General features: G+C 47.6%; 6 protein-coding genes across 6 annotated transcripts; 2 read left to right on the top strand and 4 right to left on the bottom strand.

Annotated features, from left to right (window-relative positions):
- Nucleotides 1-591: 591 nt before the first annotated feature.
- K444DRAFT_579966 (GMC oxidoreductase) lies at nt 592-2778 on the bottom strand (the record flags this gene model as incomplete). Its single annotated transcript, XM_024877686.1, has 6 exons — nt 592-710; nt 758-1472; nt 1551-1995; nt 2044-2459; nt 2514-2547; nt 2595-2778. 6 exons carry the CDS (start codon nt 2776-2778, stop codon nt 675-677), a joined length of 1830 nt encoding a protein of 609 aa, XP_024743545.1. The 3' UTR covers nt 592-674.
- Nucleotides 2779-4004: 1226 nt separating this feature from the next.
- On the bottom strand, nt 4005-5201 carry K444DRAFT_624129 (uncharacterized protein; the record flags this gene model as incomplete). The annotated part of the gene is made up of 3 exons (XM_024882357.1): nt 4005-4215; nt 4317-4503; nt 4712-5201. The coding sequence occupies 3 exons, from the start codon at nt 5199-5201 to the stop codon at nt 4005-4007; spliced, it is 888 nt and encodes a 295-aa protein (XP_024743544.1).
- A 759-nt stretch (nt 5202-5960) lies between these two features.
- K444DRAFT_551778 (L-aminoadipate-semialdehyde dehydrogenase large subunit) lies at nt 5961-9826 on the top strand. Its single transcript, XM_024876561.1, has 2 exons — nt 5961-6302; nt 6373-9826. The coding sequence occupies exons 1-2, from the start codon at nt 6018-6020 to the stop codon at nt 9619-9621; spliced, it is 3534 nt and encodes a 1177-aa protein (XP_024743543.1). The 5' UTR covers nt 5961-6017; the 3' UTR covers nt 9622-9826.
- A 1118-nt stretch (nt 9827-10944) lies between these two features.
- On the bottom strand, nt 10945-11516 carry K444DRAFT_551777 (ankyrin; the record flags this gene model as incomplete). The annotated part of the gene is made up of 1 exon (XM_024876560.1): nt 10945-11516. A coding segment is annotated over exon 1 (453 nt), but the record flags the coding sequence as incomplete, so codon positions are not given.
- An 813-nt stretch (nt 11517-12329) lies between these two features.
- On the bottom strand, nt 12330-14773 carry K444DRAFT_579959 (ankyrin; the record flags this gene model as incomplete). Its single annotated transcript, XM_024877685.1, has 4 exons — nt 14391-14773; nt 14119-14336; nt 13906-14067; nt 12330-13786 (listed from the first exon to the last, which is right to left on the bottom strand). Coding segments are annotated over exons 1-4 (1965 nt in total), but the record flags the coding sequence as incomplete, so codon positions are not given.
- A 3290-nt stretch (nt 14774-18063) lies between these two features.
- K444DRAFT_606954 (uncharacterized protein) lies at nt 18064-20832 on the top strand. Its single transcript, XM_024879082.1, has one exon. It carries the CDS (start codon nt 18089-18091, stop codon nt 20333-20335), a length of 2247 nt encoding a protein of 748 aa, XP_024743540.1. The 5' UTR covers nt 18064-18088; the 3' UTR covers nt 20336-20832.
- The last annotated feature ends 194 nt before the right edge of the window (nt 20833-21026 follow it).

Below are 21026 nucleotides of genomic sequence, written 5' to 3'. Positions count from 1 at the left end.
GATATCTTAAATACTTGTACGCGCTCTATAGGCTACTAGAAAACTGCTTCCGTAATACTATCGTATATTATAGAGAGGGGGGATGCCTTGAGGAACTCAAAATTAATTTTGTCCGTATTAAGGATGACTCAAGTTCGATTGCCAAACTAATGGCCTATACACTTTGTAATAGGCCCACTAAGGGAAGTTATTTGAGAACTCTAACCCTTCCGGGCCCTCACTATTTCCAGGATTTTGAGCTAGCTATAGATCGAGGTTACTCATCAAGATTCCGAGGATAAAAAGTTACTGCATGGTAATTGCCTACTCAGGAAGGGACGCCAATACATCAAGAGCCATGCCAACCGGGTGTTCTTGCAGCGGCAGAGGCTATACGGGAAATCTTAACTTTCAAAATATTGGGAAATGGTTACTCAAATGCATGATAGAATACAAGGGCTGCAAAATGAATTTGATTGACACTAAAGCAATTACAACGCTCGCGAGCCAGGCGCTAGGGTCTCATTTCGGCGTTGACTAAAGTATCCCAGCTTGTTTTGGAGTGGACCTCATCCTCAAGCAGCTTCTCACATCTCAGAAGGGCTGATTAAAAGCACGTGCAGTCGAATTTTGAATCTCGAGTCGTTACCACTGTGCGTTCTGTATTCCGCATTCATTTTCTAAAGGAAAGCATCCTATCGTGAGTAACTGTTCTTGATCAAATCCGCTGCCTAGCTTGAAGTCAGCCAATACGCAGTGCATAGTGTCTAGGACCTACCTTCTCAGCAATTCCATACAAAGTAGCTTGCAAGTGAGCAGCTGGAAGCATGGGTACGATGCTTGCATCCACAATCCTTAAGCCCTCTACGCCATATACCCTGAGTTCGGGATCAACTACCCCACCCAGTTCTTGCGGTAACATAGAAGCCGTCCCAGCATGATGATGTTCAGTATCCACACCGGCTCTCACAAACTCTTCAATTTGTTGATTTGTCGTCACTGAAGCTCCCGGATATGTTTCGATCACGTTGATTGTCTGCATGGCATTGGTTTTCCTGATCGCCCGCGCATATTCGAAACCTGCGACAAAAAGGGCAAGATCAAGGGGATTGCTCAGATAACGTGGGTCAATGACTGGACTATCGAAGGGAGAAGTACTTTTAATGGAGACAGTGCCGCGGCTGAAGGGTTGGTGCAGAGCTGGAATTATTGCTGTGTCAGCGAAGATGAATTCCAAATATGCCGTCGATGGTGATGTGATATCTTTTTCGAGAAGAGCGAATTGAGTTTCGTAACCTGCTCGCACTGTAGCTGGGGTATTTGATGACAGGTATTGCGACTTTGATTGAGCTACGGCAGCTGAGAGTAGTGCAGTCTTATTCGAGAATGTTCCGACCGGGAGGAAGGCGAAAAAGTTGCCTCCGAGAGTGGTGTACGGCCCTTCCTTTTTTGATTCGTACAATGCAAGCTGTTCTGAGGTCCATGTTTGATTGCTGAAGTTTCCGATGTTAGGTGTGATATTCACTATCACAACCGGATCAGCAACAGGTCCATCAAGCATCAAGAGTCACTTGCCTATCTGGCCAGTATACAGCAGTATATGGTCATGGTAATTCGATCCAACACCTGGAAGGTCAACGACTGTTTCAATTCCTAAGCTCGAAAGATGTATTTTGTCGCCGATGCCAGAGAGCTGGAGTAATTGGGGCGTGTGCAAAGTCCCAGCTGACAGAACGACTTCCTTCAAAACTTGGACAGTGCTCCTCGCAGCATTTTCTTCAGCTGAAAACTCTACGCCCTTGACCTTTCCGGAATCTATTATGATTCTTGTGACTCTGTTGCCAATCAAGAGATGCAAGTTGGGCCTGCTTGGGTCATAAAATCCCTGAGCAGTGGATCGAGTTTCATTCTTTGGATTTACCGACTGAGTGAACCAATATGCGCCGGCAGCATTTCCTCCCATCGCATCTTCGATGTTTGGTACATGCAGTTCTTTCATCGAATTAATGTAGTTTCCTTTTAATCTTTGTCAAATGTGTCACAACATCTAGAGCAAGGACTCACTTGTTGAGGGCCAAACAAAAGGCGCAAAGCTTGATTGCACATGTCCATGTTCACCATGGTAAGCGGGATCATACTCGATGTCCCAGCCTTCCTCTTCCACCTTCGAATCAGGAGGCGTGAAATTCTCGGCTTTCTTGAAATACGGCAACAAATTCTCGAAGTCCCATCCGGGATTCCCAAGGGCCACCCAACGGTCATAGTCTGCTTTAGACCCGCGGTTGAAGACCATTCCATTCAAAACCGTTCCACCACCGATGACCTTCCCCGCTGGGGTTTGAATTGAACGATTGCCAAGCTCTGGTTGAGGAATGCCGGTCATGTTCCAGTCATACTTCGTTCCTCTAGGCCCATTGCCCAAAGCGGGAACATTGGCACTTGACAAGAGGGGGATTGTGATCCAATCTTCATTCTCGGTGCTAAGTGGAATCAATTCTGATTGCTCTTGTAGATTAGTGCAATACATAACTTACAACCCGCCAGCTTCAATGATGAGAACTGTCGTTTCTTGAGTAGTCAGGCACTATTCGTCAAGTGTGTGTTGAAACACTTACCAGGATTCTCAGAAAGTCGATTTGCTACAACAAGCCCACTCAGCCCTCCTCCAACGACGACATAGTCATAACTTTGTTCAACCTCTGAAGCACGGTTCAAGATCCTCCCTGGGAAGGTTTGGTGGGCATTCACAAGACCCAGCAGGGTGAACAAACTGAAGAATATACTCTTCCCACTTGCCATGGTTTACTTAGTTGTTGATATCTCAAAAGTAAAGATGGATTCGTATAGTAGGCATTATATTTGCGGACATGCGGCGAGCTTATTAAGATACTTGGAGCTGCAGCAATCTGAGGTGGTACAGCAGCATCTCAGCTCCAGTACCCTCAGCAGGGTGGGCTCCGATAGGCTCGATAAACGGTTGATCTATTATTAAAAGCCTGATTTAGACTTGTCGGAAGCTGGGTTTTAGTTACGCGCGGTGGGCTGGTGTGGCAAAACACATACGTGACTGCGAAGAAGCGCAATTACATGACTTGCAAGATTAAAAAACTTAAAGAAAGCTAAGAGGGGGGGGTCTTCCCCCAAGATTAAAGACTCCTCTTGCCTTCTTCTACTTCCTCCTTTCCTTGGGGGGCTTTGGGGGCTTTCCTCCCAAAATAAACACTTTGCTCTTCAAACTAAGCCCTCATTTAAAAGAAAACTTTCTCTTGCGCATCTTTGTTCCCCGGGGGGTCTCTTAAAGTGGGAAAATCTGGGGGAGGGGGGACCTCTTAGTTCACAATATAATCTCTTAAAGTGGGAAAATCTGGCTTTTACTCTTTGCATTTGCACTTGCTTATGCGGCCCCTTGTAGTAAATTGCGGAGCTGAAAATTGGCTCACGTGCAACTGCACGAGCGGGGTTCGAATTGGGCTCCTTGGAAATCCTTGCACCATTGTCTAATTATAGCTGGGATAGCAGTAACTGTAGCCGAGGAATCGGAACAGGTCCCCGCTTGCTCTCGCCTGGGCTCACCCATGCTCACCCATACTCACTCGTTCTCACCTGAGGCCCACCCTCGCCTCCACTGCACTCACCTTAGCTCACCCAGTAATGCCGATAAAGCAGCCTTGCTCACCTTTCCGAACCGTTACAGAGTTTTTCCATATTAGGATTGACGTGTAATAACCATCTGTTCTGACACAACCAATGTTTAGTTCGTCCATTAAAAGGATTTTGCCTTCATCAGCGAATGAAGATTGAGCCCGTTTTGGTCCACTTACGTTCCAATAGGCGGGCTTTCGCAGCGGCTGTAATTGCAAATGTCCTTGAGTATCTTTTGACCAATTCAGTACCCACGAGGGCAGGCTACCCATGTTCTATCCAGCATTATTGACTTCTAACACGATATCAAGGAATCCCGATTCTAAATAACCTGCTTTGCAAAGTGGGTGTACACCGTCGCAACGTGTTCTGAGTAGTTGATCTCAACGGTCCGGATTTTCCTCCTCGCCAGCTATACCCAAGAGGCCGTATGTCAGGTCGCTTGGGTCGGAAGCTTCCTTCGACCAATGTTTGCACACGGTCTCGAACAATCCAAGGCATCCTTTCTGGAAATCTTCTCTGGTGGCGTCGATCAATAATGGACCCAAAGACTGTCGTTTTCCTCCAGGCCAAGCCATACAAAGACGTGATGCGCTACAGCAGGATTCTTCCGTTCACTCATTCGTCGTTACTGCCTGCATATAGGCACAGCTTCACAACAGTACTAGTTATTCTGGCCCTCAGAGTGCTCGTACTACTTCTTCACTGCTAGTTGGCGCGCCTGTCGCTGAGTTCTGCCCTTGTCTTTATCGCGCTGGTAACGCAGCCTGAACTTGAGCCTTTTGCGCTCGCGTTGTTGATTACCCTTGGCAGCATTCTTCTTTCGTAAGTAGACGTTTCTCTGCGCTCTCTCCTTTGCCTTCTGCTCTTCGGTTGCCTTTGCTCTCCTTTTGTCCAAGCCGCAACCGTCTTTTTGTTAATCGCCTGTCACGGCCTGGACAAGCTGTGGAAGTGGAATGTGGTGTGTTTGTGTAAATATATGTATGAATAAATGGTGCCCTAAAGGCGGTGAAGAAGCTATATATATGCCTGTGCGCAGCACGTGACATCGCCTGCCTCTGCTCCTTGGTTAGAGACGCTCTCTTCTCACGCTTCCGCTTTCTGATCAGCGCCTTGAAACCTGGGGTCCAGGTGGCTCGATACTGTCTTTCCTTCGCTCGACGGGCCTCAATTTGATCTTCTGTTGCTGCTGGAAACCCAACGGCGTGTCTCTCCTCGGTGCCACAAGTAGCACGCCGCTTTAGGGACGAACGTCGGCCTTTGCACCGATCCATCCTCATATCTTCGTCTTCAATCCCGATACTTGGGATCCAGAACTCGCGCCAAGATCGAGGCGGGGGATCTTTACTCGCAACCCAGTAATCTTGAAGAGCCTGGAGCGCCTGTCCTTCTCGTTTGAGCCAATTCTCTTCCTTTACCCATCCTCCATCATGAAGCGGCCATTGTAGATTTCCTCCCTTGTAATACGTGAAAAGGGGGCAGTTGCTTAAGGCTTCTCCTGGACGTGTGTCGAAGAGTCCTATGAAAACACTCTCGCACACTAAAAGCGCGCCTTCCGTATTGTGCGCTCCTCGAGGCATTTTGATGCTAGCGGTAGGTACAGGGACATCAGAAGCTTGAAATTAGTGCGCGAGCCTTCGACTGCTACCTCCTTTGCCATAATACCGTGCGACTCGCGGCCCAACAGAATTTTCTTTCCTTCCAGCAACTTGTTGAACCGATATAGACAAAATTGTCGTTCCGATTCCGAGTGATGATCATGTACACGGTTCCATAGTTCTCTTTCTCGATAGACGGTAGCGACATCAATGTGTCGATCTTGAGGGAACTTTACTTGTATTTCCATATGTGCTAACAACAAGATCCACGAGAGGGAAGGAGAACTCCCCACTTTCGAGCTTCCCATAAACGCTTTCTACAGGGTGCTTGTTGAGAAATGCGCGCATCCCTCCAGATAACGAGAGATTCTCGACTAAACGGCTGGCTTGTTGAATCCATAGTTGCCTAAACCTTGCACGATGCCTGCTGGCAAAAACAGATAGAGACATCCTCAAATGAAATAGAGGGGTAATGCAAAGCTTTGTGTGCTCCCGTATTGCGCACAGCAGCAATGCTGTACACGGGTCAAGAATATCAAAATGTGAGACGAGTTCCACGGTTCATTTGGTCACCAGTGACTCCTGATCAGTCGATTATTCAGCAAAGAGAAAGCTTGCTAGCGCTGAATTCCTGCATGCGCTATCCTTGATTAGGCTAAAAGAAAGGTTGGAGCACGTGAGCGAAATCCGCCCTGACTCGGCTGAAATTCCCGCACAGGAAATTAAAAAGTTTCAGTCAGCCTTTGACCCAGGATTTATCGAGCTCCCGACACACTTCTAATATTCCAAGTTCCCAGAATGGCACAATTGCCAGATCCCACTATAGATCTCGACTGGTCCGGGTATGTCGGTTCGATTCAATGGCACTTCGGCGAGGTCGCAAAGCAGCATCCCGATCGACTCTGTGTGACGGAGACGAAGTCGTCAGAAGCTCCGGAGAGAACATTTACCTACAAGCAGATCTACGAAGCATCCAATGTTTTGGCGCACTATCTCCACGATGCAGGCGTCGGCAGTGGAGACGTTGTTATGATTTGGGCGCATCGCTCAGTGGACTTGGTTGTCGGTATGATGGGCGTATTGGTATGTTTGCCCTTTATAATCTCTATCCTTCTACCCCTGCCGATTGATGTGCTAACTTTCTCTCCACTAGGCTTCTTCGGCGACACTGAGTATTCTCGACCCAGCCTATCCACCAGCGAGACAGAAGATCTATCTTGAGGTCGCCCAGCCCCGTGCTCTCGTCAATATTGCAAGGGCAATGGATGAAGCAGGACCTCTGGCCCCACTTGTGCGAAAGTATATTGACGAAGAGCTAGAACTCAAGGCTGAAGTTCCTTCGTTACGGATTGGTGATAACGGTATCCTGTCCGGAGAGCAATTTGGCAGTAAAGATATCTTTGCCCAGGCCAGAACGAAGGCTTCTTCACCGCCCAATACACAAGTTGGCCCCGATAGTGCGCCTACACTCTCATTTACTTCCGGCAGCGAAGGAAGGCCCAAAGGTGTGCTAGGTCGCCATTTCAGTATAACCAAGTACATTAGCTGGATGGCGGAGAGGTTCCAGCTCAATTCAAAGAGCCGATTTACTCTTTTGTCCGGTATTGCGCATGATCCGGTCCAACGAGATATCTTTACACCTCTTTTTCTGGGAGCGCAATTGCTAGTTCCTTCGAAGGAAGACATTCAGCATGAGAAGCTTGCAGAATGGATGCGTGAGCATAAACCGACGGTTACACATCTAACGCCTGCCATGGGTCAGATTCTTGTCGGTGGAGCAACAGCGGAATTTCCATCTCTGGAGATGGCTTTCTTTGTCGGTGATGTTCTCACAAGCAGAGATTGCAGGGCTTTGCGGGATCTCGCGGTCAATGCTAATATAGTCAACATGTATGGCACGACGGAAACGCAGCGAGCAGTGAGCTTCTTTGAAATACCGAGCCGCGCGAAGAATCCCAACTTCTTGGATAAGTTGAAAGATACTATCCCAGCTGGGAAAGGGATGAAGAATGTACAGCTTCTTATTGTGAATCGGGAAGATCGAACCCAGCTATGTACGGTTGGAGAACTTGGAGAGATTTACGTCCGTGCCGCAGGTCTTGCCGAGGGTTACAAGGGAGATGATAAATTGAACGAGCAGAAATTCCTTATGAATTGGTTCGTGGACAATAAGGCCTGGGTGGAAGCCGACAACAAGAACAATAGGGATGAACCGTGGAGAAAGTACTATAAGGGACCACGAGATAGGCTTTATCGGACAGGTGACCTAGGCAGGTACCTAGAGTCTGGTGACGTGGAGTGCACAGGACGCGTGGACGACCAAGTCAAGATTCGTGGCTTCCGAATCGAGCTTGATGATATCGACAGCAACTTACGCCAGAACCCTTTGATCAGAGACTGCAAGACACTCGTTCGGAGAGACAGAAACGAGGAACCGAAACTCGTCAGCTACATTGTTCCAGAGATGAAAAGATGGCCCCAGTGGCTCAAAGATCGGGGCCTGGAGGATGTCGCAGATGAAGGAACGGACATTGGTCCCACAAAGGTCTATTTCAAGAGGTTCAGGCGGATGCAGACAGAGGCACGGGACCACCTGAAATTCCGTTTACCTACCTATGCAGTGCCGACCATTTTCATTGCTCTCAACAAGCTACCGCTTAATCCGAATGGCAAGATTGACAAGCCAAATCTCCCCTTTCCAGATATCGTGGAACAGACAGAAGAGACATCAGACGAGGACTTAAAGAGATGGGAGTCACTGACAGACACCGAGCGAACAGTTGCAACCAAATGGGCCGGTTTCATACCCGGGCTTAACGCAAAGACTATCACACCACGGAATGATTTCTTCGATCTTGGCGGACACAGTCTCTTGGCCCAGCAGATGCTACTAGATATACGCAGAGAGTTTGGAGCAAATGTATCCATAAACACACTCTACGAGAATCCAAGTCTAGCTGGTTTCAGTGCGCGGATTGACAGGCTACTTGGACTAACAAATGGAGTCAACGAGGATGGTGGTGCAGTAAAGGAGGATCCTTTATACTCTCAATCCCTGGACGAGCTTCTCAAACGGCTACCGACCATCTATCGAACAGCGGACCCAGCGGCGATTCGTGTATCAGCTAAGCCGACGATATTTCTCACCGGAGCGACTGGATTCTTGGGCGCCTATATTATCAAAGATATACTGGATCGAACTGGCCATGCCATTAGACTTATTGCTCATGTGCGAAGCGCTAGGGATTCAAAGGCTGCTCTCGATCGACTACGGCGTTCACTAGTCGGGTACGGCCTATGGCAAGACGAGTGGTTGACGCGATTGAGCTGCGTTGTTGGTGATCTATCCAAGCCACATCTTGGCATTGAGCATCACATCTGGCAGACTTTATCTCAAGAAGTTGACGTGGTGATTCACAATGGTGCTACAGTCCACTGGGTCAAGACATATCAGGATATGATGGCCTCAAATGTCGTCTCCACCATTGACGCTATGGAGCTCTGCAACGAAGGAAAGCCCAAGCTCTTTGCATTCATCAGTTCTACAAGTGTACTCGATACTGACCACTACGTGAAACTCTCAGAGCGACAAATCAGTACTGGCCAAAACGCCATTTCTGAAGAGGATGACATGCTAGGCAGTCGAACTGGTCTTACCACAGGCTACGGCCAAACGAAATGGGTGTCTGAGAAGCTTGTTCGTGCTGCTGGAAAGAGAGGTCTTCTGGGCTCTGTGATTCGACCTGGGTATATTCTAGGCGACTCAGACACGGGTGTCTGCAATACCGATGATTTCTTGATCCGTATGCTGAAAGGCTGCATTCAACTGTCGGCCCGGCCACGCATCATAAACACCGTCAACTCTGTTCCGGTTAATCATGTTGCTCGTGTGGTCGTAGGTGCTGCTCTCAATCCTCTTCCAGGTGGCGTACACGTCGTCCACGTCACTGGCCACCCGCGCTTACGCATGAATGAGTATCTGTCGCTTCTCGAGTACTACGGTTACAATGTTCCAGAGGTTAGTTACGACTCTTGGAAGGACCAACTGGAAAGACACGTCTCAGCAGGTGGCCAAGAGAAAGATCAAGAACAACACGCGCTAATGCCACTCTATCACTTCTGCGTCACCGACCTGCCAGCTACGACTCGAGCTCCAGAGCTTGATGATAGGAATGCTGTCAAGATTCTGAAAGCAGACGCCGAGAACTGGACAGGGATCGACGAGAGTGCGGGCTACGGTATCAGTAGAGAGAATGTGGGCAGATATTTAAGATACCTGACCGAGATCAAGTTCGTGAGCTTGCCCTCAGGCAAAGGAAGGCCGATCCCCGGGGGCAAAATGAGTGCAATGCAGATGCAGGCACTTGGAGCTCTGGGTGGTCGAGGCGGCGCAACGACATAGAGTAGAATAAATCTCGTGAGCGCCATGCAAATCTAACTAACCTCCTAGAACGTCCATCACTCGCCATCAGCCAAGCGGCCGTGAGGGCAGATTACGGTTGCAGTTTATGACGGAGCTTAGCTCGCCTCTCTGTATCATAATAGGAATCTAGACAATGCCTACTAGCTGTCGTAACCCGTTCAGGGCGACTGTAATTTGTTACCTGATTATATTTCTTGATTGAATTGCCCTTCCAGTCCCAACCCAGCTTCACGACATGATACCTGCATCGGGACAATATAGAAGTTGCTTTAGATTTAGGAGGCGTGAATACTATTTTAATTAGGTGGAGCCTATATTGATTACCTGGTGTCTTTAGTGGTTTCTGTAATCGCTCGCCAGTAGTTAACATTCTGAAAAGCACAACTAGGGTAGACGTGGATGAGTAGGAGGTAAGGATGGATGAGCGCGAGGTGAGGGGGAAAGTAAGAGACGGAGAGGAGGGGGGAAGTAAAGAGGCCACACGTCAAGTACGCTACGGCTTGCAGGGCCCGCAAAAGGGGATTAAGATTCATGTAAGATAACCGGATATACAACAAATAATCCGAAATGAGTAGCCGATATTTCGATATTAATCATGCTATTCTACTACCAGAATCTTGACAGTTAGACTCACATGATATACACAGCCTTTATTCAAGTCGGCCCAGCTTTGGCTCCGGCCTTCCCACCTTTCCTTACACATTACTACTAGGGCGCAGGGAGAACGGGTGCGTGAATGCAGTCGATTTAGGATTAGTAGTGTCGATTTAGCTACCCCCTAAAGCATAGAATGAAACCCCTTAGAAAACAGATGTCAAAACCTCAAGTTTCCAAGGGGTTTTATTTGGTATCAATCGACTTATAAGCAAATTGCATCGACACCGACGAGCGAAGCCCACAAGTCGCAAGTATTTTCCTCTGGCATTTCAATAGCGGTTCGCTTCAACTCTTTTGATTCATTAATATTAAGACATCGTATTCGATCTTTATCTTTATCTCCCTACAAATTCACTATCGCCCCGACAATATTCCTCTTCACTCTTGATATATCACACAGAAGAGCTGGATTAGAAGCTAGAGTCTAAAAGATAGCAAATTTGCTAAAGAGTGCGCGATGCATTCCTTGCAAGTGGACGTGTTTATCAAGGAAATTGGGTATTGTAATTTATATTGCATATTTTGAGCATGACTCCCAAATATCCAATTTGAATTTCACCTCATTGCGACTCTATGACTGTTGCTGCTATCTAAAACGGAAGGCCTTCTTCAAGGGAACCAAAATGCATCCACATATCATCCCAGGCGACAAGATTCTCCCACATGCCCGCACTATACTTTTCAAGAAGCCTGAAAGCTGCACGATGGCGATTTTCTAGCGCTAACTCCCGCGCCCTGTTATATTGCCCGATGCCGGTTCCGGTAATCTGTGCACCGGCACTCAGAAGAAGTTGCAGCATGTCGATACGGCCATGCTCCGCTGCACCTTCAAGCGCAGTTCTACCGCCAATTCTTGCTGACGGAGCATTAACGTCTGCTCCTCGTTGTATAAGGAGCTGCGCTATTCCGATATATCCACCTATAGCAGCGAATTGAAGTGCAGTTGCGCCGTAACGGCCGAACGGCGGCATGTTGATGTCGGCACCACTGTCCAAGAGTATATTCACGATATCTAACCTCCCTTTCTTGACTGCAAGTTGTAAAGGAGTATGCTTAACGCCGAATCTAAGGTTGGAGTTTGCATCAGCTCCAGCTGCCATTAGTAGCTTTACTAGCCCCAAGTTACCCTCATGTATAGCCGCTAAGAGTGCTGTGTGAGGATCACTTGCAACGATGCTATTAGGATCTGCGCCACATTGCAAGAGTAATCTCACAATCCCTGAGTCTTCACTCTTGTCTGATATGATTGCGAACCCCAGGGCAGACTGCCCTGTTTCGAGGTATGGACCTTCTGAGGTTTTGGGGGAAGGATACTTCGACCCTACATGGTCCCCCACCTTTCTGTTGAAAATTGCGTTTGCGTCTATCCCTTTTGCAAGCAAATGTTTGATCATTGCAGCATCCCTCAATTTGATGGCATGTTGCAGAGCACCACACCCGTAGCCTCTTGAGTATCGTTTGCACCGATGCAAACGCGCTTCAAGAAGTGTTTGCACCAACTCGACGCTACCAGTGATCCCAGCAGCGAGCGACCCTTCGTCTGAATCGGCACCAAGCTCAAGAAGATATCGGACCATCGGTAGGTCATTATTCCGAGATGCAGCCAGGAGTGCTGTTTGTCCAGATAATACAGCTTCAGATGCATTGACATTAGCCCCGGCATCGATCAGCAATTTGATAGCCTCCTTGTTTTTCTTCTCCACAGCAACGAAGAGTGCGGTTCTGTTACCATTTTGCTCTAGAGCGTCGACCTCAGCCCCTGCATTGATAATGTCTTGAATTAGCGGATAATATCCCCAGTCGACTACCGCAGGCAAAACAGTTGTTATAGGCCTAGTTGCAAAATAGTTTCCATCTCCAAAATTATATATTCCAGATCGGTCGTTCACTGCGGCACCGGCAACCAAAAGCTGCTTTGCCAGGTTCGAATCTTTCTTGATTATTGCTTCTAAAAGTGGACTCTCGTCTAGATCGCGGTGTGTGCTATTGACATCTGCGCCTGCCCCGAGAAGCAGTTGCACAATATCATTCCGATGATTATTTATAGCAGTCCATAGCCCACTATCGAGTGATTCAAGAGACAGGGATCGGTATCCCGATTTTTCGTCTAGAAGGAAGCGAAGAACAGGAGTATTCCCTGCTTTGATTACTTGCCGAATGGCAACCTTGAGCTTATAGTTTTGGACGAGTTGGGCTCCAGATGCACGTAACTCCTGAATCAGAGCCATTTCCCCGCACTCGATGCTCTTAGTCAAGGCAGCAGTTTTGCACCTTTCTTTAATTCTCTTGTCTGTGTTCTCTAGGAGGAAAAACACCATCGTAGAATTGTCCCCAACCGCACATTCAATGGCTGACTCTGTGACTTGGCCTCCGGAATTAAGCAACAGTTTCACGACATTAATATCGCAACAACGTACAGCTTCAACGAATGACTGTTCATCGACCCGAGCTCCATTGCCCAAAAGCAATTGAATTAATTCAATGCTTTCCCTACGCATTGCGGCTCCCAATGGTGTTTCAACTTCCCCGTAGATTGTGGGCCTTGTGGCTACTCCATTTGGATCTGCTCCAGCCAGGAGCAAAATATGAACCACGCTGATGACGTCTCGGTTTGGGATATCACTTCCGCACTTTATAGCTGTTATGAGCGGAGCTGAAGTGGGACCACCATCGCGTACAACGATATTCACATCGGCGCCCGCAGAAACAAGAAGGGCGACAACTTCAACGTGTCCCCACTCAGCGGCACTGACAAGAGGAGATATCCTTAAGCTAGGGTTGATGACAGCACCAGCATTAAGCAGGATTTGCACAAGCTCGGGGTCTACAAGTGCCTTGAGTTTGTTATCTTCGTCTCTGCACTTCAGGGCAAACAATAGTACCAATTCGGCATCTCCGTTTCCCACTGAGTGATTAACCTTCGCTCCTCCACCTATTAATGCCTTGACTAGCTTCAGGCTTTGCATGCCACACGCATGAAGAAGTGGCGTAAAAGTGCCCCGCTCAGTACGGCACACTTGTTCGTTAGGATTGATACCCAACTTCATCATTTTGTTGATGGTGCGAACATCCTCAGCGTCGAGAGCAAGCCGAAACAGATGCTCGGCGAGGGCCTCGACTGTAGGTCCACCAATTGACAAAATATATTCCATCAGGCCGGCGTTCAAGTGGTGTTTTACCCATTGATAGACTTTCGTACTGACATCTGTAGTCGGCCCGAAGACGTTATTTGAGGCCAGGTACATGGATAGCTTTAGAAAGTGCAGGTCTGAAGACGATTGTCGGTGCGATATTGCCATATCTACGGCTGTCGGGCTGCTGAAAAAGATATTCTCAGGCAAGAGAGCTTTGGAAATATTACTTAAAGGTCCCGTCACCTTCCTACCATCCATATCTGTCAACTCTCCGAGGACGCTGAATTGACATTCCTGAGAGAGAGCTACTGAATTAGACCCGTCGTTCTCGGTGATGAATGAGAAGGGATTCCCTTTAGAACGAATGTCAGCAGGGCTCTTACGTCTGTGGTTAAGATCCATCACACTAAAACTGTAATGTCGGACAGAAGAAATATTCCTTTGTGAATCTAGCATCAAGGAACTCACGTACCTGCGTGGCTGAATCTAGAAATAAATTGATGGAAAGGAAGGCAATCCATTAATACCGGGTTGATATTTATTGGTCGGTGAACGTTGAGTATTGACATGGATGTGGTGAACTTTGGTGATGGCGTACGAATAATGAAGCCTTCAGGAGTTGGCGGCGATGGGTCTGTTTCTTGTCGTGAGAAGCCAAAATTGACACATGCGTGGAGTTACCTACCTGGCGGATGAATTTGAACTGAGGTAGACATGGACCCATAGCGCAGAGTCTCTTTCCTGAGTTTTTTTGGATTGATCGGTTTTCCATTCAGGACTATCTCACTCTCCTTATGCTTATTTTTCCTTTCTGCTAATTTGCGAGCTACTATCTTCCATTCGCCTGCGGTGCGATTCTTTCGAAAGTGCCACTTCTTAAACTGAAGCTCATATTGTGATTTACTTCTCAGATTTAGCGTCGATGCCGAGGATTACAAAACAACCATGAACACTTACGTTGCGTTGAATTGATGCTTGGTTGCCATTTCGTGCATGACCTCCGTGAGACTCAAATCCTGCTCCAGATATAATGTGCGAAGTGTGCCCTCGAACGTGCCCCAGACAATCTCAGCCGCCTGGTCCATTGTAGATGAGAGGGGCGTGATATAATGATATGGAGAAGAGATGAATCGTGATGGTTTCTGCACTTAAGGAATATTCGGCGCCCCAAGGTCTGAGGCTGCGTACTGACAGTTCGGGCGTGCAAGGCCAATTCGAGGTGTCTCACGTGATTCCAGCCTGGACTGGGTAGAGTTATATCGTGCACTGTAGAGCGCTTGGGAAGATACAAAGCAAGCCGACTGATGGCAGAGAAAGGTGCGATCTAAGTCAAAATCGACGAGCGTGGATTGAAAATGAAGGAGGAAGGGGCGAGTCGAGCCTCGCGCGGGCAAGACCAGATTTTGGATTCAACCTGCCCAAGGGGGGGGCGCAGCCGCGGGATTGATTGGCGACATCCATGGTCCTCAATTGGTCAGATCTAAAGCTTGTGGTGGAATCCAAAATCTGGTGAGCCACAGGCCGCACCATGCGGCGCCAGCCTATTCAATCCCCTGTTTCAGAGCTGGTTGGATTGTCCAGAATCTGATCCAACCTCAAGCCAACCACACCGAGTAATCAGAGATGGCACTCAAAAGGTGCAGATTGCGGCGGAAGATATTTGAAACGGCTGTGAACGCTGCCCAATACTGGCGGAAGAGCAGGTGGACGGCCCGAACGGAAGTTGGACCATCAAGATTGTCACATGATTCTTCCTCTCTGAATTGCACACCGGCTGAGGCTTCTAGGGATCCGCTCCTTTTTCTCATCCATTAGTTTACAGAAAATAGACATTGTAAGATTCTACGCTGAACCGTCCCACCTTTCCTTAGCCTCTCCCTCTACTCCTGTTTGGTCAGATTTTGGATCGTCCCGGCACAGCTGCCTGGTAAGCTTGTGCCTTGAAGGGTAGGAACTATTCAAGTGTCAGAGGCTCACTTCAAATTTGAAATAGAGTCTTTCTTTCCTCCTATTGTGTGTCATTTGGTTGGTGGCAGAAACAATCGCCTTAAAAATTAAAATGGTGTGTGATTTGTAATTCTTACTGGTTAAGTGTGGGCGGTAGAGAAGAGGTTTTATTGCCCTATTGTGTGTCATTTGGTTGGTTGCAGAAACAATCGCCTTAAAAATTAAAATGGTGTGTGATTTGTAATTCTTACTGGTTGAGTGCGGGTGGTAGAGAAGAGGTTTTATTGGTCCTCAGAAATCGAGTTGGATGCATATGCACCTCTTTTGGCAAGCCTGCAGAAGGCAGAGGTGTGATAACAAATGGGATGGGTAATAGCCGTGTGGCTATCCTTTTGGATCAATGGATGTAGTGACCCGAGATGGTTTGAATCATTCTTTGCTGCGGGCTCTCTTCTCAAGCTTAGCCTCTGGACAGAATCTGGTGAGGATAGGATTCTGATGCGGGTATGATTTTGGTTCGGGGCGTAATTCTGAGCCTGGCCATTTTTGGTCCGAAGACAAGTATTTAGAGTAGTTGAGCCCAGCCCTCCTCTTCCCTTCTTTTCTCTCATGTTTCACCCTAAATTTTCTTGAGTCCTGAACTCAGAGTTTTTGATCACGTGCTTATACTTTACGACTTTTGTCTCAAGCATATCTCATCATGACCCACAACCAAACTTTCTCCACGCAAGAAACACGTGGACCTAACTTCGCGTATGTGGATGGCTATAAGCATTGTTCGCCGTTTCTTCAATCGATCTGCCGCTTATCCCTTTTTCGTTCTTCGCGAGCAGAGCATAAGCAAGTCCCCAGTTCGCATAATTACAAGCTAATAACTTTCTATTGGCAGATCCTGTAGTACAAAAGACGAGCACGAAGTATCCTCAAATCCAAAACTCGATGCCAAAGCGCTGTTGACCCAGCGGCTCGAAGACTTCTTCGCAAACGAGAATCTCAAATCCAGTTCGCCTGCTTCCTGGGGACAAACAAGCATCTCGTCAGCGACAAAGAACATGCAGGCACAGCTCCAGGCTTTTGACCAAGCTTTTGATAGGAAGGGCAAACCTGTGCCCTACAATAAGCAGGAATATGTCGAGAATTCAGGGAAACGATGAGACTGGTTCTTCGCTGGTGAGTCAAGGGCGAGATCGAGGCTTACATCAAAGTTTTCCAAACTGATGTTATCGTTTCAAGGAAGATTGCAAAGGCACACGGATGGTGACAAGTTCAGACCACTAAGGGCATTGGGAAGAGGTGGGGTAGTTGAGGCTGTTCTTGAAGGTGGATAAGGATATAGTTTATCAAAGTCTTCAATTTTAACACTTATAAAACGGAAGCTGTGATTCGGAGAGATTGTTAACACTTCCGGCTCTTCTTTTTGCAAGTTTGAACTTCTCTCCCAATTTATTCAAACATATTGTCGTATTAGAATATATCTTAACTTCTCCACGCAGGTCTATGTCGGCAAGCTGGTGAAGTGAGCAGAATAGGCTCTGTACAAATGCGGCTAGGAAATTATAGCAACGACGCAGAGCACTGAGATCCAGAGGACAAATAGGCAGAAATGAACCATGTACCAGGTCAACCAATCGACTGGGTAAAAACACACTTCACGCAACAACAGAGAGATTTCTAGAACTGTGATATTTTCTAGAACAAAAGCGTGATGCTTGTACTATCCCCCCCCTTGAATACTTACAGTGGGTCCTTTAGTAACGCCACCCTGAAACCTCGTTTATAACCCCTAACTAGGAAATATCAGGTGCTCTCCAGAATCGCTATTGGCCATACACCCTTGAGTTGGTCAGTGCAGGAGTGGTGTTATCCCAGGACCCACTGTAAGTATTCAAGGGGGGGGATAGTAGAAGCTTGGGAGCAAGGCACGCAAGGCTAAATACTCCTTAGCGCGATAATTAAGCGAAATGCTTGCCGAGGCTTAAGCTAATTTTCCCCTTCACAGCACAGCACTAAAATAGGGCTCGAATTATGGGGGCGTGCTTACTGAGACGGCTCTCCCAGGGGTGTCGATTGGGGCAGGGGTGTTGATAAACTTATAATTGGATACCTAAGCTCTTTAAAAATCTGAAGTTATATTTTTTAATATAAGCATAAGCTAGCATATTATAACCTTAGTATTATAATAACGTGCTTCCTAACTTATAATAAAAAGATCCCTTAAAAAAGAATTTTAATTTAAGGGAGTTTATATACTAATTAATTAGGTTCCAGTTTTTGAACCCTATAAGGCCCTATAAATTAGGGGCTCATAGGGCTCTTACATTTGGTTTTAGGGAGTTATTCGCTAAATTTCTAGGCTTTTTTAAGCTTACCTTTAGGCTATAAAATACGAAAGTTTTAACTTCTTTAATTTAAAAAGCTATTACTAATCCAAATTTTATAAAAAGTTCATATTTAAATAGCGCTTAATTAGCGCTATAATGAAATAAAACATGTATTAAATTATATTAATTCCTTATAAAATTGAATTAAATTAAAGAAAAAGCCAGAGTTTTGGTGTTCCTGTCCGAGCGCCTCTACTTTAGGTTAGTCCTGCCCCTAATCGACACCCAAGGGGGTGGGGGGGGCGTCGTTTTACATTTTCCCCAATCCACTGTTCCTTTATTCTCCAACCACTTCCCCAGTCGTTCATATTTCAAACCATTACCACAATGCCGCCAAACCTCCTCCATTTCCTCCTACCACTAACCCCCTACCCCCTCCTCGCCTGCGCCGCCCCACTCAACCCTATTCTCCAACCACGCATCCCCATCACAACGTCCCCCTTAGACCCCTCAACCGACGAATGGTCCTCCACCCTCTCTTCCATCTCCCCCCTAATCCTCCTAATCGGCGAACGCACCACCAAGCAGGTCCTCCGCAACATCCGTTCCCCCTCGCAAGCCTTTTCTCTCGCTTCCGCTCCTCTCGGCTTATTATCTATCGTCACGTGCCTGATACGTTTCTGCGGGGTTAAAGAACTAAGATCTTGGATCGGATATGAACTTGAGGCCAGGAATGTGGTGGGGTTGGAGGTGTGTAGGGTTAATTGTGGGGGCGTGAGCGCGCATTTGAGTGGTGGGTGGGTTGTTAGGACGGCGGGAGGAGAGCCGGTGACTAGGTTGGTGGGAGTTGCAATTTTAGAGGGGAGGGAGAGAGGGGTGGAGCGAAGTGCGTTGGAGAGGGTTAGAGCTTGTGAGGCGTTTGAGGGGGAGAGGTGTAGGAGGGGTGTTCCGGATGGAGTTGTGGGTGTGGAGTGGGTGATGCATATCACGAGTAAGGAGGTGGGAAGGGAGACCGTAGAAGCTGTTTTGAAGACTGTAGCCGAGGCCGTTGGAGTTTCCGATGAGGCATTTGAGTTTCGACAGGCTTTGAAGGCTGCGTTCCTCTACGAAGTGGAGAAGGAAGAGATGGCCGCCGTAACCAACTTTTCAAGCCCGATTGAGGATACGATCCAAGCTCTGCACCAAAGAAGCGAATGGACTCTAGTTCCCAAAGGCAATCCCAAAAAGGGCAGTCAAAGGGATTCCGTCGAAATTTCGGTCCTTGAGGTGGCGCCTACTATCTCTAAGGAAGACGAAAAGATCGCCGCGCCATTCTGGAACTTCACCTTCATGAGCACCTTCGATGCGGTCTCTGAATTCACGACAAGCACTCCCGTCTCAAGCAGATCTTCAATCACAATTGGTTTACTCTCCCTGGTGGGTATTCTAACAATACATGTTGTGGAGCTTTGGAGCCTTTCCTGGACAATATCAACTGGCTGGATTCTCGTGATGATTGGGTACATTGGCATCGTCTTCAGTGTCACTTGTGCAGCCATCCTCATTCATCGCTCATGTGTGTGCATCAAACTTGATACTGGCAAACCGCAGACCCCTACTCGCTGGAATGAAGGGATGGTCGTCTCAGTCAAGAATACAGACTCAATGGACACCACTGGCAGCAATTTTGTCTCGAGCTCCTCGCACCATCAAAATCTCGAAGCTGTGTGGATCAAACCATCCACCCAACATGAACGGATTGTTGCATCTGGTGTCGCCGTAATTCTTGTGCTGGCTTTCATCAGTCACTACTTAGGTCTTCGAGCCATGAAATGGTGGGCAAGCGTTGGTGAGCTCGGCATTTGCTTGTTAGCTTCTTTCGCAAGGTCAGTTTCAAATAACCGGCAAAGTAGGTTCAAGGTTATGGAAGGAGTCAAAGTCGATAAACGATGCATGTCAACCGGAGTGATTCGCACACAGACTTCAAGGCTAGTCACTAATCAGCCGAGAGAGACGAGTCGCATACTTGACACGAGAGCATACTCGCCACGAAGCTACAGCCAGCCTCCAACCACTGGGGAAAGGGTGGCCTTCCAAACAGCAAAGCTCATGCTCAAGGACTCTCAACTCCGCGGACATCTCAAAAAGCTCACAGGAATGTCCTTGAATATTTCCCACTCGGGACAAAGCCCTACTCAACGCGCCATTCTGGCCTCCTTCTCTGGCGGCATCCTCTTATCTGAAGGCATCGGCTTCCCCAACGCGTACCTTTGCATCGCATTTCAAGCCTCGCCTTCAGATCTTGCATCCCCGACAGCTCTGCTTGCTCGAGCAATCATGCGACAGCCTGAATGGGTGCTTACGCACTCAGAATTCGGAAAAGGCATTCCACTTGGAAATGTGTATATCTTCAGTATTCAATCAATGATGGATTGGTGGACGTTGAGTGAGGATCGGAATGATATGGGTGATATTCAGAAAAATCTGCACTGGCCGATGTTTTTGGTTAATGTTGCTTTCTTTCTGGAAGTGTTGGAAATGGATGATGTGGAAATGATTGGCAAGGTGGAGGAGGCGAGTGGGGAGGATGAGAGTGAGAGAAAGACTGCTGAGGGTGTTGTTGAGTTTCTGAACACAGCTTTTGAGGCGATATAGCTGTCCTTCCCGACATTCTCTCCTCGCCAACACCGCTCGCCGACTCCTCCGCTCTCTCTTTCAATCTCCAAGAACGCCGAAACTCCGGTTGCTACTGCGGCTCCCGCACATCCTCTGGCCTCTCGATCTCCGGAGATTGTGTCAGAAACGAATTATATAACTGTACGGAGCAATTCAGCATGAGGAGGTGGCGATGAGTTGTTTGGTTTGTGATCGCAGTGCCAGGATGGTTATGATTCTTGTTTATTGCGATTACCGGGGCTGGGGCCTATTGGGCTGGGGAGATAGGTGGAATTATGAGGGCGATGATAAAGTTGGGTGATGATACAGAAGAACCAAAGCGCCATATACGATCGAATATATGACCATCTAGAAGGAGATCTATCTTGCAATCTATTTTGAATTACATTATCCAGCTGAGCATTTTGATCCAGACCAAAGCTATACTGAAGTCTTTCTCAGCCACGCCTCGCTCTATGTCCCAGGCTATCTCCGACTCCTTGATTCGCTAAAAGCTTTGGCGTTGTTCAAGCTTCATAACGTAATGCTAAAGATATTATCGGTCTTGCGAAGTGTGCATATTTTGAGGAAGGTGCTGGCGGAGGGCTGGATGTATCATGTGGAGACCAAGTCATGGACCTTGCGGCTCAATGTTTTCCATCTTCTTACTTTAGATTGTAATGCTTTTCTG

Source organism: Hyaloscypha bicolor (assembly GCF_002865645.1).
Source record: "Hyaloscypha bicolor E unplaced genomic scaffold K444scaffold_13, whole genome shotgun sequence".
In the NCBI taxonomy this organism is placed as follows: Eukaryota; Fungi; Ascomycota; class Leotiomycetes; order Helotiales; family Hyaloscyphaceae; genus Hyaloscypha; species Hyaloscypha bicolor.
Note: the sequence above shows the minus strand (reverse complement) of the source record. Positions and strands in the feature narration are given on the sequence as shown.

Coding starts and splice junctions, on each gene's coding strand:
- K444DRAFT_606954 (XM_024879082.1), top strand. CDS start 18,089: ATGCCGCCAAACCTCCTCCATTTCCTCCTACCACTAACCCCCTACCCC.
- K444DRAFT_551778 (XM_024876561.1), top strand. CDS start 6,018: ATGGCACAATTGCCAGATCCCACTATAGATCTCGACTGGTCCGGGTAT. Junction 6,303..6,372: donor TCGGTATGATGGGCGTATTG/GTATGTTTGCCC, acceptor TCTCTCCACTAG/GCTTCTTCGGCGACACTGAG.